The 14,148-nt window shown below is 37.1% G+C and overlaps 1 protein-coding gene across 5 annotated transcripts in view; it reads left to right on the top strand.

Moving 5' to 3' along the window:
* Positions 1–1,058: 1,058 nt before the first annotated feature.
* MSH4 (mutS homolog 4) overlaps positions 1,059–14,148 on the top strand; it is a 34,264-nt gene continuing 21,174 nt past the window's right edge. Inside the window, exons 1-6 of one of the 5 annotated variants that reach the window (XM_075155507.1) lie at positions 1,059–1,468; positions 3,710–3,871; positions 8,023–8,186; positions 10,888–10,998; positions 12,061–12,176; positions 12,817–12,990. In XM_075155507.1, coding sequence (XP_075011608.1) covers positions 1,087–1,468; positions 3,710–3,871; positions 8,023–8,186; positions 10,888–10,998; positions 12,061–12,176; positions 12,817–12,990 — 1,109 coding nt within the window. In that variant the 5' untranslated portion in view covers positions 1,059–1,086. Of the gene's footprint in view, positions 1,469–2,157; positions 2,254–3,652; positions 3,872–8,022; positions 8,187–10,887; positions 10,999–12,060; positions 12,177–12,816; positions 12,991–14,148 lie in introns of all 5 variants that reach the window. The other 4 variants (XM_075155505.1, XM_075155503.1, XM_075155506.1 and 1 more) reach the window with 4 other exon arrangements.

Below are 14,148 nucleotides of genomic sequence, written 5' to 3'. Positions count from 1 at the left end.
CTTATGATTGGTGACCGTAAGAAAGGAAGGAAGGTGGAAGATGGACGCTCCTTTTGTTTCTGCTTTTCTTGCCATACACTTGGATTTCTGTCAGAGAAGAGAAGGTCCAACACCAGCTTCAGGAGTCTGAATGCACATGGAAAGTTCAAGGTAGGCCTTGAAATTCAGGACAGTGGCAATAGCTGGAATTGGCACCTGCTGTCTTCCATCCTTTGCTCTGCAGTGAAACTGCAGCTTCTGACACTCAAATCTCTAAAGCTGTCTGACTGACGATGCTCAGCGCTGAGAGAGCACGTGCCTGTTCTGAACCGGGAGGCTGGGGGCAATGCCTTTCAGGTGTCAGCTGAGGAGCTGCAACGGATAAATTTCTGTTGTGAAGCTGAATAGCCATCGAACTACAACTGCCCAGAAAGCGTTGTGGCCTAGTGACGGCTGGCTGCAGATTGGAGCGTTTTTTAGTGCAGGTGTATTAAGTTCCAGAGACAAAATGTTGTTCAGTCAAAATGTTAATTGAAACAGTTTTAGTGTTACAGTGTTCTAAAACGTGCATTGAAGCACATAAATTTAAGACAGTTCTAGATGTAAACAAGCTTTATAGTTTTTGTTGGGATCTTTGGTATCTAATCTCTTGAGCAGGGGGAAACCATCTGTGAAGCTTGTGCTAAAAGAGTCTCTGAATGTTGAAGAATCAATGTGGGACAAATTACGTTTAAATGTTTTACTCCTGTTCTAAAGAGCATAGCAGACCATTTCTTTGTGATCCTGAGTCACCCTTTTATTGTCTGTAGTTGCATATTTACAATGAAACTTGTTGCATGCCCAGCAACTCTATTTACTATTATATCATTTATAGCTGTACTAGTAACTGCAGCTTTACAATTTTTTTCTTTACCAACAGAACCCCCTCTCGGCAGGGGCGGGGGGGGTGGAGAGGCGGCCCTCTGCAGCCGTCTCGGCACCGGGCGGGAGCGAGCGGAGCGGGGATCGCTTGCCGCCATCTCGTCAGGAGGCGGCAGCCTCCCGCGGCTCGGTGCTGAGCAGTCGCGGTGGGGGCGCTGTGGTGGGGGGGGTGTGAGACTTGTGCGCATGCGCGGGAGGGCCGCGGTTGCCGCCATTTTGGGAGGAGGCGGTGGTGGCGGGTTGGCTGACGTTGCTGAGCCTCACACGGTGCCCGTGCTGGGCGAGGTGGCCATGTTGAAAGAAAGCCCTAAGGCGACCACGTGTGCGTGGGCGGCCGCCTCAGAGTCCTATACGGGCCGCGGCTCTTCCACGTCGGGGTTGGGCGAGCGAGTAGAGCGGACGCCCCGCTATACCCTTGGGCTGCTGCAGACGCCGCGCAGCACGGCGGACAGCACCGGCGACTTTTCCAGCGGCGGGGTGAGGCTGGGTAGCTCCAGCGGGGAAGGCCTCGCTCCCAGCCGGGCTGCCAGTGGTAGCAGGGTGAAGCCGCCGGTTCCCGGAAGAGGAGGTGGGGTGCGGCGTTGCTATCTCTGTCCGGGTCTTTATCCCTTTCTTTTATCCTCCTGCCCTCTTTGCTTGGGTCAGGTTTCGAAAGAGTTGTTACAAGCAGTACTTAAACTGAGAAGGGGGCAGCGGCATCTCTTCGTCTTAGCGACTTCTTTTTTTCGTTCAGCCCGTCAGAACAATCGTAGTCGTTCCTCACACTTCTTTAAATCAAGATTTATTATTTTCTTTACGTAAGCTTTTTAGGTAGCGGTGTCAAGAGTTCCCTTCTGGGGTCAATAAACTGGTTTGAATTGCAACACAGTATTTGCTTTACTAGAGACTGAACCACATTCAGTTGGTTATGGGTTTTGGTTTTGTGTTTGATTTTTTTGTTTGGTTGGTTCGTTTTGGTGTGGGTTTTTTTTTTGTTTGGTTTGGTTTTTTTGGCTTCGCCTTTGAAATATTTTTAAGTGCTGTTATCCTTGATGTTTTGTGAGAATGTTGTGGTCCTACAATGCAACACTACTATTTGCCGTCATTTACATAAAGCTGCTGTTAACACCAGTCTCCTGCCCCCCCGAGGACAAGACCCCTCAACAGCTCCTGCATACTGGGCGTGTGTGCATTAACCAGTTAGTAAGACTTGATCCTGCTATCAAAGTCTGTATCTTGGCAGGCGGAAGAAAATGGTTCCATTTGTATTTTTTTCAGTGGAAAAACTATAAAAAGAATTGGAAATTCTTTTAACACTTGCTGAAATGCCGTCTGAAGTACATACATCTCCATTACACATAAATTGGGAAGAAGGTAACATGGTTTTGGGTAACGTATGTGATCAGTCATGAATCCTAAAAAAATCCAAACAGCAAAACAAAACTTAGAATGCTAATTTGAATAGGGCATAATTTATTTGTTAAATGTTGGTTTTAAAAAATATCTGTGGATGGTTTGATTCATCTGGTCTTTAAAATTATATTTTTCCACATGTTATGCCAGATTCAGTACATTCTAAGATAATAACAAAGTCTCTTCTGCCAAGCTTCTGAGTGAACTTACGGCAAAATCTAATTGAATGCTGTTTTTAAAAATCAACTGCATGCATTACAGTGCTGATTTGTCCACTCCTTAAAAAAAAAATTACAGTCTGAACTAATAATGTTTTTTTTAGCTGTCACATTTTGTAAGATTTAAAAAACAAACAAACACACACCCCCAAAGGAAAAAAAAAACAATACTGTAAATGTTTTTGTACCAACCATGAGAAAATGTCATGCAGTTAATGGGTCATCTAAGAACAATACTGAAGTATTTTGTCTTGTAGATCAATTTTTAATGTAATAGAAGGAACAGAAACATTTGGGTTTGCATGTCTTAATACTTGGAATTTTGTAAGTTTTAAATGGAAAAACTCTGTTTATATTTTAATTCATTTTTTATCTTAAAAAGCAGTTACTCGATTAAGTATGTGGTGATGTTTTTAGTCATCTCGAGAGAACTGAAAATAATTAAAATACTTCAAGTAATTTATTGAAACTGAAGAATGATCTAAGAAAAAGAGAATTTGCAGGACTTAAAAATGTAGATAAATCTTAAGATACATGTGTAAAAGAAACTGCAGATAACAAACGTGTTCCAGATTATTGGAACTGAGAGTTCCAGATTATTTCTGAGAGTTGAACCCCATAAATTCAAAAGGAGATCATTCTCAAGCGGAGGAATTTTTGAGCATGGTTCTTTGTTTTCTTTTATTGTCCCTTTTTTAAAAAGAAATGCTTAGCTTTAAAAAAAAAAATTCATAAACACGTGTGCAATTTCAGATACTGATTTTACAACTATGGGCAAATGCAAGATAGAATTGACTTACAGCATTCTTTCATAAATCTAGAATTCACTAGAATATGAAATTACGCATTGTAAAGCGATTTCTATAGTATTATTTCAGCCCAACAATGTAAACAAAGATTTTTATTGGTGCTACAAGTAACGTCATTGTGGAAAATAACCATATTGATACAAGCTTGTTTTCAGAACAGACTGATTTTTATTTCATTTTATACTTGTACTACTTTGGAGAGCTTTTATAGAATGACATTAAAGGTTATTGCTTGGCACTATCTATTTCTAATAAGAAAAAAAGAATTTCTAAGCTGTATATTTCTATATTGCTTTCTGAATAAAAAATGATTCAAATCTTTTTTTTTTTCAGTTAAATGACATACAATTTAATGTGTCTGTTTTCAAAAGTTAATTTTTCCCCCCCCAGAATCATATTTTGGTGACAAAAGTTCTTGTGTAGAAAATGCTAGTACATTGAATCTCACGAGTTCTTCTGTACGAGGCCTGAATAGCACATGCATGGGAAAAACACCCCTCTCTTCTAGTAGATCTGTTTGCAGAAGCCATACCCCTCTTATGGGATATTCAGGTAAGATTAACAGCTCTTAAAGGAAATAGTCCTACATTATCTTATTAAACATACTTTAATGTGATACAGTAAGATACTGAAATATATTCAAAACACAAAACAGAGGATGCCTGCCAATGAAAGATGCACTCGTGGGGGAAAGTACTATTTTAGATACTGAGTAGATGTTTTGGTATTACAACCTCTTGTCACTTACTTTGCATTCATGTACAAATTATCAACATAGTTACAATTCAGACTCTTTTCAAATTGTCCAAAATTGAACTATTTTTGTGGACATGTTGGTTTGTGTGGTAACTGAACTGAAGAGCCCAAATTTATGCACATTTCTAATCAGGGTTTCTTTTTAGGCTTGTAATGCATTGTACATCACATGTCATGATGTCATTCTCAAGTTTCTTGATGCAAGTTTTATGCATTTTATGTTGGCATCTTCAAAGGTCTAGAACACTAGTTCTTCAGAAGAACACTTATGCAGTAGCTCATTGGGTGTACGTTTTGCAGTGCTTCTTGTGAACAAAGTTGTGTTACAGGGTAATGATGCCTTGTGCCATGTTATGTGTATCTGTGTGCAGAAGTAGTGGGATTCAAAGTTAGTTCTTTCACAGTCTGACTAATCAGTTCAGTCTTTAGTGTTCTTAAAGTTATTTAATGGTAATTCTCTGAAGCAATTAAATTATTTAAAAATTGATTTAAAAAAAAAATCTATTCCCGGTAAGAATATAAATTGGCTCTCCACTTGCTACTGAACTGAATTACTGTTTTGCAAGATGTAAGTAATAGGACGTTTGTAATTTCCTACAGCTGTTGTGATCCACAGTTTTCTTTATGACTATTCCAGGAGTGGGGAATCAGAGTAACTATGATGTTAAAACCCACAGAGCAGATTTCTCTAGTCTTTATGCAACTTAACAATGAAAAAACCCCACATCTTCAGTTTCCTTTGATTTTACGTGTGTGTTGTTTGGCCTGGAGAAAAGGAGGCTGAGGGGAGACCTTACTGTTCTCTACAACTACCGGAAAGGAGGTTGTAGCGAGGTGGGGGTCGTCTCTTCTCCCAAGTAACAAGGGATAGGGCAAGAGGAAATGGCCTCAAGTTGCGCCAGGGGAGGTTTAGATTGGACATTAGGAAACATCTCTTCACCCAAAGGGTTATCAAGCATTGGAATAGGCTGCCCGGGTGGTTGTGTCACCATCCCTGGAGGTATTTAAAAGACGTATAGATGTGGTGTTTAGGGACGTGGTTTAGTGGTGGGCTAGGCAGTGGCAGGTTAACAGTTGGACTCGATGATCTTAAAGGTCTTTTCCAACCTAAATGATTCTATGATTCTATGTTTGTGTGTGTGCATCTATATATTTGTTTATGCTTGCTGTATTGTATGTGACATTCCGTGATTAGTCTTTCATCTGAAGACAGCGTATCCAGAATATCACATTCTGAAGAATATTGGTTGGTCACTGTGTATGTTTTAGTGTGACAGACTGAAAAACTAACCATCTTCCCAATAAAGTTTGTGTAATTACCATACCTAATCTAAAATACTTACTATTATCTTCACCTTTTAGTTGCTTTTAAAAGAAGAGTTAATACTGTGATCAGCTGCTGCTGATGGACCAGGGGTTGTTCTGAGTAGAAGATTCAGAATAACAATTACATTTTCAGCAGGCCTCAGATGAAACTTTATGTGAAGGCTGTTGCTGACGTCTTGTGGCCTGCAGAACATAGGTAGAATAAATGAAGGTTCAGACTTGGTTGTGTGCAGCATCAAAGATTTCGCTTAGGTGGTAGTCAGTTGCAGTTCAAACAGCCTTTTAGACTTAAGTTCTTAGATAAACTCTGATTCTGGTCTTGCCCTTCCAGATTCCTGCTAGGAATAGTTTTGATTCTTGGGGTACAATTTGAGTTTACTCAAAGAAAATGGCAGGTTTGGTGTATTATGCCTTCTCAGCAGGATCGTTCTGTTTTGAGACTACTCTTATTCCTTTACTTTTTGAGAGCAAATTCTGTGAAGAACAAGGGAAGGTAATGGTGGAAGAGAACGTAAGTAATCACTATGAAGCAGGTAGAGTTTATTGGTGTTTCAGTAAATATGTCTATGCTGTCAAAATCCAATACTATTTAGATGTTTTTGAAAGTGTAAATGGGGCATGCCTTTTATATGCAAGTATTCTTCTTACTTTGAATACTTTAGACTTAATGGTTTTTTAATAATGGCCTCTCTTCTGAACATTTAAGTGAATTCAAGAAGGATTAAGCAAAGAATCTGTTCAATTCAGCCATTGTAAGGTTTAGTTTGGCTTTCAGCTGGAAGTTAAGAAGGTTGAGATCATGAAGGGTTTTTCCAGTTTGTCTGAGGAGTTATACCAAAGTGTATATAGCAGCTGCTTTTCATAGTGTGGTAATTACTTCAGTATTGCTCAGCAAGTTACACATTTGCTCATTTGAATAGCACAGTGTCACGCATTTTGGTCATGGATTTCCAAACAAAACGTCATTAGTAGCTTCTCCAATAGAATTTGGAAGAATGTAACACCATTTTGCAAACATGAAACAAGAATTAGCTGAGATACTAAAAGAAGCATTGTATACATGTTTTTGGTCTTTCACAGATTAAAAGAAGTTCAGTGCACGGGATTAAAATGGCATCACCCCATTAGCTAAAGGTCATATTTAGGAAGTACTGTGACTTAGCACTTAAGAGCAGTGTGCCTTACATAGTGGAGCATAATTTGGTGTGTGGGGACTTTATTGCTATTGGTTAAGACATACTGTTGCACAGATCTGTGATGACAGGCACCCAGAGGGAAGCTGGGGAAAGTGGGCGGGTCAGCTCATTTTGTCCAACTTCTTATCCCCCCAGTTCTGGTTGCAGATGATACCTCATCTCCGAGACCATCCTTATTGGCTCACAGCTTAGGTTTTAGGCACTGAAACAGTAGTGCTAGAAGACAGTTGGTTTTAACTTGGTGCTATTTAAAGTTCAGTACTGTATGAAGTGGTGTGGGGGGAGTGAGATGAAGGAATGCCTCGAAATTTGTCTCCTGTCAACTGCACTGCAGTAAACCATAGTTGAACACAAAACAGTCCCATTTTTGAAATTAGCTATTTGGATCTGAATGACATGAGATTAGGAATCATAGGTCTATAGGGTTCAGTTTAGGTATAAACATCATGTTTATTGTAGGTCTATAGTACAATCCCAAAGTAGATTTGCTGTGTTATGTTGGGCAAATTGCTAGAGCAGCTGGGTTAGTGGTTTTATCTACATGGGGCGAAAAAGAGACTAGATAAGAAAATGAGGTTTAGGGTCTTCAGAAAGGAAGACATTAGGTGTTAAGGAGCTGTAATCTTGATTTTCATACTTAATCTTTGTAAGAGGTGTCTTGGAGAGGTAGCTGGATATTTGAAGGAAGAGATGAGATGAGTTGAGTTTGTGATGATATTCAGGAAAATTTAAGCCAAACCAATTTTAAGATACTAAAAATGTCTTTTTAAAAAAACACCAAAATGAAAATCAAATGATTGGGTCTCAAGTGTACTGTAGATATATATATTTTAGACTAGTTTAATAAGTTTAGCATAAAATCAGATAAAATGTATATATACAGCTATATAAAAGACATTTGTTTCCCCTAACTTGATGAGATCTAAGCCACCTCGATCAGAGTTGCGCTTTTAGTGGAATATTAACTTACAGTATCTCTCTGCAATTAATACACCTGATTTTAACTAGCAGTAATAGCTATGCATTTTTTTTAATTTAAAATGGCAAATGTTTAATAATAGCCATGTCTTCTGGCATGCCCTAAACATCTTTTTTGTTTAGTACAGAGACAGTGACTCAGAAACTGTATTTTCACTTGCGACAGAAATGTGATTAGTTGTGACAATCTTAAATGAATGGATTCAATCAGTCTTTTAATGTAAGAGTGTAATGTTCATACTTCGCAAAGTGTGCCTTATCTTGGTATGGTATGGCAACTAAGGAGTTCAACAACCAGGATTTTTAATTTTTAATTAAGTTTGGTAAATTGAAAGGGCTTTCCATGGATATGGGAATGTAAACACATATTTCACTTGGAATGTCAAAGCGTGGTTCTGTGAATGTAAAGTAGTGTCTCGTAACTGAGTATACGCATCTGTTTTACAGTTACATCCTCATCTGCAGTCTCTGCTCATACTGTTGCATCGGTTATTGTAGCTGTAGTAGAAGGAAGAGGCCTTGCCAGAGGTGAAGTAGGAATGGCCAGTATTGACTTAAAAAATCCTGAGGTGATATTATCACAATTTGCAGACAATACAACTTATGCCAAGGTATTGTTGCATACTTAATTGCTGTATCCCTTAGAGGCTAATTATTGTAACTTTCTTTCTTAAAAAAAGCTTATGACTAATGGGAAATTAAAGTTTTAGTTTGTAGAAGAAATTTCTTAAAAGTGAAAGTAAAAAGTTCTAGAAAATGTGCAATGTTGAAAGGACTGCTATTTTCTTTACTGTATCTCAGATTTTAGATAGAGAGGAAAAAATGTTTTGCAAAAGAAAAATAGCCTTTATGCAAAAAATAGTGTGTTTGAACTATGTGGGAGTGAGATGCCTTGTTTTGAAGAGCATTGGGCGATACATGGTAGTAGAACTTGCAAATATTTTTCATCAGTCAAAACAACTCTTGAGAGCGTAAATGTGTGTGTGTGAGCAGCGGGGGGGGGGTAGGGTAGCTGTAGGGCTGGCTTTCTATGGTTGCATAAATATTCCTTCTCAGTTAGTTTGAAACGGAATTCACTCAATTTACAGCCAAGTGTTCTGCCTACAAGCACTGCATGCTCTACATTAATTTGGAGAGTAATCTCTGGTTTATGCAACACCCGCATTAATAAAACATCTTTTTTTAATGGTTTTGTTATAGTTACGCATGGTAGAAAATCATGTGGCTTGTAGTATCTTTACAATATTCAAAGAAATAAAAACTAAATTTAATTAGGAGAATAAGTAGGTATGACTTCAGAATACAAACAGCTGTTTATATTGTTATATACAATAATACATAACAATATATTGTTGTTATAAACAAATCTATTTACTAAAATATATGCTGTATAATGTCTTTTTTTTTTGATCATTAGTGCTTTTAAAGCTTATCCTGGTCTTAACACACATAAATACATATTGAACCTGGCAGCTACAGAAATACTTCTGTAATACACAGTACTAAAATTCAAAATGAAATGTGCACCTTGAAAACATGGGTGCATGAGAAAATGTAGACATTCAGATGATGATGTGGCAACTTAAATAACAATTCACTTAAAGGTTTGAAAGTGAAAAATTGATTTGCTTGTACCTAGGAAAAAAAAAAGTCCCATGTAATCAAAAGAATGATAAAACTAGAATTCTGCAAGGAAACTTCAGATTATTTTTATGGAAATTGTTTACTAATTTTAATGGTTTCATAAAGATTACAGTTACTTCTAAGAGTAGAAGGCTTTCTTTTTAGCAAGCAGTAGCTGTGTTTATGGTCTAGAGTCTCCCCTGTTCTACTCTGTCAGGGTTAAGAATTGTATTATTGTCCCATGAAATGTATCTTTCTCAAACTGAGAAGTATTTTAGCTGCCCAAATTCCTCCCCCACTCCTTTACTTTTGGTTTTGTCTTGAATTTAATTATAAAATACAATTACTTCTCTTAAGCCTTTCATACTTAGTCTTTAAATTCTGATAACATGACTCTCTTCTCTGTTACTCAGGCTTGTAACTTGATAAATTTACATCTTTTATAACCGCCTATCAGGCCATGGCCAGATTGTTCTGTATTTTCCTCCCTTACCATTCTAAAATATGGCATTTTTATTTGTACGCATATCTTCCTAATTTTCCATTTAGCTTGCTGAGTTCTTCATTCTGTGGGCATACCTGATACTGTATTGACCATCCAGTCAAAAAAAAAAAAAAAAAGAGCTGCTATTATACAACTACTTTTTCCCAAATGCACTATATGGCCTAGCTTCTTATCTTGATCTCTAACACCTTTAACAATACTATCTGCTGATCAGCTGTTTTCTTAGTGTCACTATCCGTGTTTTGCTAGTGATTGATACCAAGCTTATTGTATTTTCTTTTTCTTGTGCACCCTTTTATTTTTGAATATTCTATAAATTAATTGAGTAAAGTTTTCTTGTATTCTTTAAGTTCCTTAAGTTCCTCTCCCTCCCACCCTGCAATACTCTTAGATGATTTGTGTATTTTTTTATGCTGCTTCACCTTTCCATTGTTATCTATCCCTTCTTTCACATCCTAACTTCTAAGCACTTAAAATGTAGTCTGTTTTTTCATGTTTCTCCCTTGAGAATTTGTGGATGATGATATAAAGCAATATAAATGCATAATGATGTTTGTCCTTTCTTATACAGTAAACAAATAGAAAAGCATACAGTGTACTTTAAACCCCTATAGCAGGTGTGTATAACATAATCAAAGCAAAGCTGGTTTAAATATCCACATTTTGATCCATATTGAAAAAGATAAGACTGAGATAAATGTTATAAGAGGAGGTTAGAACAAAGTCTAAACCAAGTCTCAATCAAACGATTATTAATATTCAGACCTGTTGCATTTCTTCATCTTCCAGAGCACCGTTAACTTTTCAGCTGCAAGCCCACAAAGCTGCTATCTGTTGAAAATAAGTCCTTCTCCCATCATAGCCATGGAATATAGTTTTGGGATATTTATCTCTTGCTTCAATGACAAGCATGTTTCTGTGTTCAAATGACAGGGCATAGATACCTCTTTTTTTTTTTTTAATTTAGTTTCGTGCATATTTATATATCTGTATCTATAGATATAGTTAAATTTGACTCATTAGTGTAGAACTTAGCAGAAAATTTGGTCTTTATTTACAAGACTGGAACTGTGATTTTAAAATACAAGGATTCTGTAATTCTGTATTGCTGGTTCATTATCGTGTAAAAATATTTTAGATTATATATGGATTTTTATTGAATTATTTTGATTTTTTTTGTTCAGGTTATTACTAAACTCAAGATTTTAACACCACTAGAAATAATAATGTCAAACACTGCTTGTGATGCAGGGAACACGACAAAATTGTTCAGTCTGATAACAGAACATTTCAAGGTAAGCTCTTAAATTTCATTCCATATTTTAGAGTTCTTGTTGATCACTTTTATGTGATTGTTGATTTGAGAGTTTTGCACAACTTCTAAAACCTTAAACGCAGTCAGATTTTGTTTCCTATGATTTTCGGGCCTAATTTTACCATGGTAAAGAATAATGTAAATGCAGCTCCACCACTGCTAGTTCTAATCCTGACAATTACAGAGATAAGTATATTACTGATTAAAGCCAAAAGTTTTGAATTTGTGGAATTGAAGTAATTTGAGCAATACTGAACCTAGAAAAGATTCAGAAATGAAAAAATCAAGCATCTTCCTTTGCTCCTTCTTTGTTCTCTCAACCTGATAAATAGATGGGGCTAATGTATCATGGAATAGGAAAAAGAGCACTGTCAGGGTAAAAGAGGGTGAGATGAACTAGTATATGTAACTTATGAGTATTAAAGCCTGAGAACTTTTAAAAAATTGTATTAATTACTACTTGAATTGCTTGCATGTCTACACTGCTGATGGCTTCTTTACGAGTCCTCTTCTACTTCCTGACCTCTCTCTCTTTTTCTTGCATAAATCACTCGTGCATCGCATGCATTCAGTTACATTCACCTGCATATCTTTATTCCCTATTTACCATTGAAGGCTTGACAGTGATCCCTTGGGCTTAAACCTTGGCAAGGGAAAACTACAGTTCGAATGTGAGCATCGATGCTAGCATGAAAATAACTCTTCCTGAAAAGTCATTAATTTTAACCAAATCCAGGTTAAATTAAAAATTTGGAGTAGCTAGTTCTTGAGAGGAAAAGCAATATTCAAGAAAAAGCCTATGTTAATTTGCGCGAAGCAGTAGTATGAGCCTTTTTATATGTACTACCAGAGAGAAGGAAAGATGAGTGACAATAGTGGCTTGCTTCTGCTAATAAGCTAAAATGAATAATTCTACAAAAGCAGATTGCTGAATCAGTTGTTAGATTTTTGTGGAAACACATATCACTAGAAAAATGGAGAAGTCTGATGAAAAATTCTCTGTAACTTTTTAAACTATTTGCTTTTCCCCCCGTCTTCACAGAATGTGACTTTTACAACTGTCCAGAGAAAATACTTCAATGAAACAAAGGGTTTGGAATACATAGAACAATTGTGTGCGTCTGAATTCAGCACCATTTTCATGGAGGTTCAATCAAAGTATGTTTAAATAAGGAAAAAGCATACTGTGTCCAAATAAGTTTTTAATAGCTTTTTACATACTTAGTACACAAATCTGTGGCTTGTTGCAAAAGTTAGAAAATCGTAACAGAGCTGTTCTTTTATTTTGCCCTCCGGTGTTTCTGATAGATCTAGAAAATTAAATAGAAAGCCTATTAGAGGGTTTTTTTTTTTTTGAGTTTTCACAGCTTTCATTCTTTCTCCTTTCTCCTTTTCATTCTTTCCTTAATTTACAACTTAACAGCTATGATTGCCTGCCTTTCTGGCCTCAGCAAATGTTTTTCTTGTACCAACAATTTTAAGTAGTGATACTTGGTGACCTGGGTCTTTGTTTCAAGTCACGTGTAACTACTGAAAGATGTATGTTCACAATACCAGCTATATAGTGTGGGATGTCAAGTGTACAGAGACTCAAACAGTCATGAATATTTGATTTACATCCATATATGTGCACTATACATGGGTTACTGCATACTTAAAACATACTCCTTTTTCAGTGCTATCAATCCCAGTAGTTGTCAAGCAGAAGTATGAATGTGATTTCCGTAGTGGCACCGCTTGGTTTTGTGGTATTTAAGTAGTGCTATTCAACATTCATTAAAGATTGTTTCTTTCCAAGGTACTACTGTCTTGCAGCTGCTGCAGCTTTGCTAAAATATGTTGAATTTATTCAAAATTCAGTTTATGCTCCTAAATCACTCAAAGTATGTTTCCAGGGGAGTGAGAAAACAGCTATGATAGATTCATCATCAGCACAGAATCTTGAACTAGTAATTAATAACAGAGATTCTCGGTAAGAATATTTAAGTTTACAAATTACCCTTTTATAAAGTTGTGTTTCACCAAGTTTCCTTGACGTTTGTGTCAAAGAGATGACCATTATATTTATTTCTGTATGACAGAACTTATATACCCTTTAGAGCTTTTAAAAAAAATATTTGGACAGAGAAATGCATTATAATTTAGCACAAAATTTCTAGCATAGGAAATCCTACAAGTGAATTGCGGGAAGAGATGATACATAGTCATCTTTACATTGATGTGTGCATTTTATTCAAACTTATAAATGATGTTGATGCAAAATTGCACAGATTGTGAAATGAAAGAGGCAACATTTCCACAAGAAGTTGCTTATGTTGGATTTAAATGCCTAGGTTTTATTCATTTTACACAAGATAAACACTCCAGGCTTGAAAGGCTTTTTGTTTTCCTTTCGCTCCAAGGAATAGTGGCAAACAAAGTGATTTCTATAATGATGGTCATGTGCAATGTGGTACTTGATTGCATGGTAGTTCTCCATAATGAGAACCGTGCTTGGAGTACTTCCTTTACCAGGAGTTACTTGGCTTTTAGGCAGAAGAAGCTGCAAGACTTACCTTCTCAAGACTGTTACGCTTCTGGTTAGAAAGAGAAAGACTTGGAACTCGCGCTTTTGCTGCCTGCCAAGTTCTGAGATCCACCTCTGAGATCCACTCATCACCCTGATATAAAAAGGGGAGCCTGGAGATTCCTCATTCTCCAAGAATTACTCATAAGAGCTTTTCACATGGAGAGATGTCATAGAATCATAGAATAGCTTGGATTGGAAGGGACCTTTAAAGATCGTCTAGTTCCAACCTCCCTGCTGTGGGCAGGGACATCTTTGACTAGATCAGTCATCCTTACTCTTCTGCCACTGCCCTTTTTTTTTTTCTTTCCTTTTTTTCTTTTAGTTTTTCTGGGGATCGCAGAGTACACAGTTAGATCTGTTCTTCAGAAGTGGGAGGTAACTATAGTTTCTTTCTGTTCATCTGTCATGATGTCACTCTGCCCCCAGTTCCTTCTTGTTAGCTCCGTTGCTTCATACATAACTGCAGGAGCCAGCCACTCTTAAGATTGGTACCCTCAGAGCAATATATCTCTGAAAGCTGCTCCTAATTCCACAGATGGTTTTGAGAGGAAGGAAGTCACA

This window comes from Calonectris borealis, chromosome 8 (genome assembly GCF_964195595.1).
Source record: "Calonectris borealis chromosome 8, bCalBor7.hap1.2, whole genome shotgun sequence".
NCBI classification, from domain to species: domain Eukaryota; kingdom Metazoa; phylum Chordata; class Aves; order Procellariiformes; family Procellariidae; genus Calonectris; species Calonectris borealis.
Note: the sequence above shows the minus strand (reverse complement) of the source record. Positions and strands in the feature narration are given on the sequence as shown.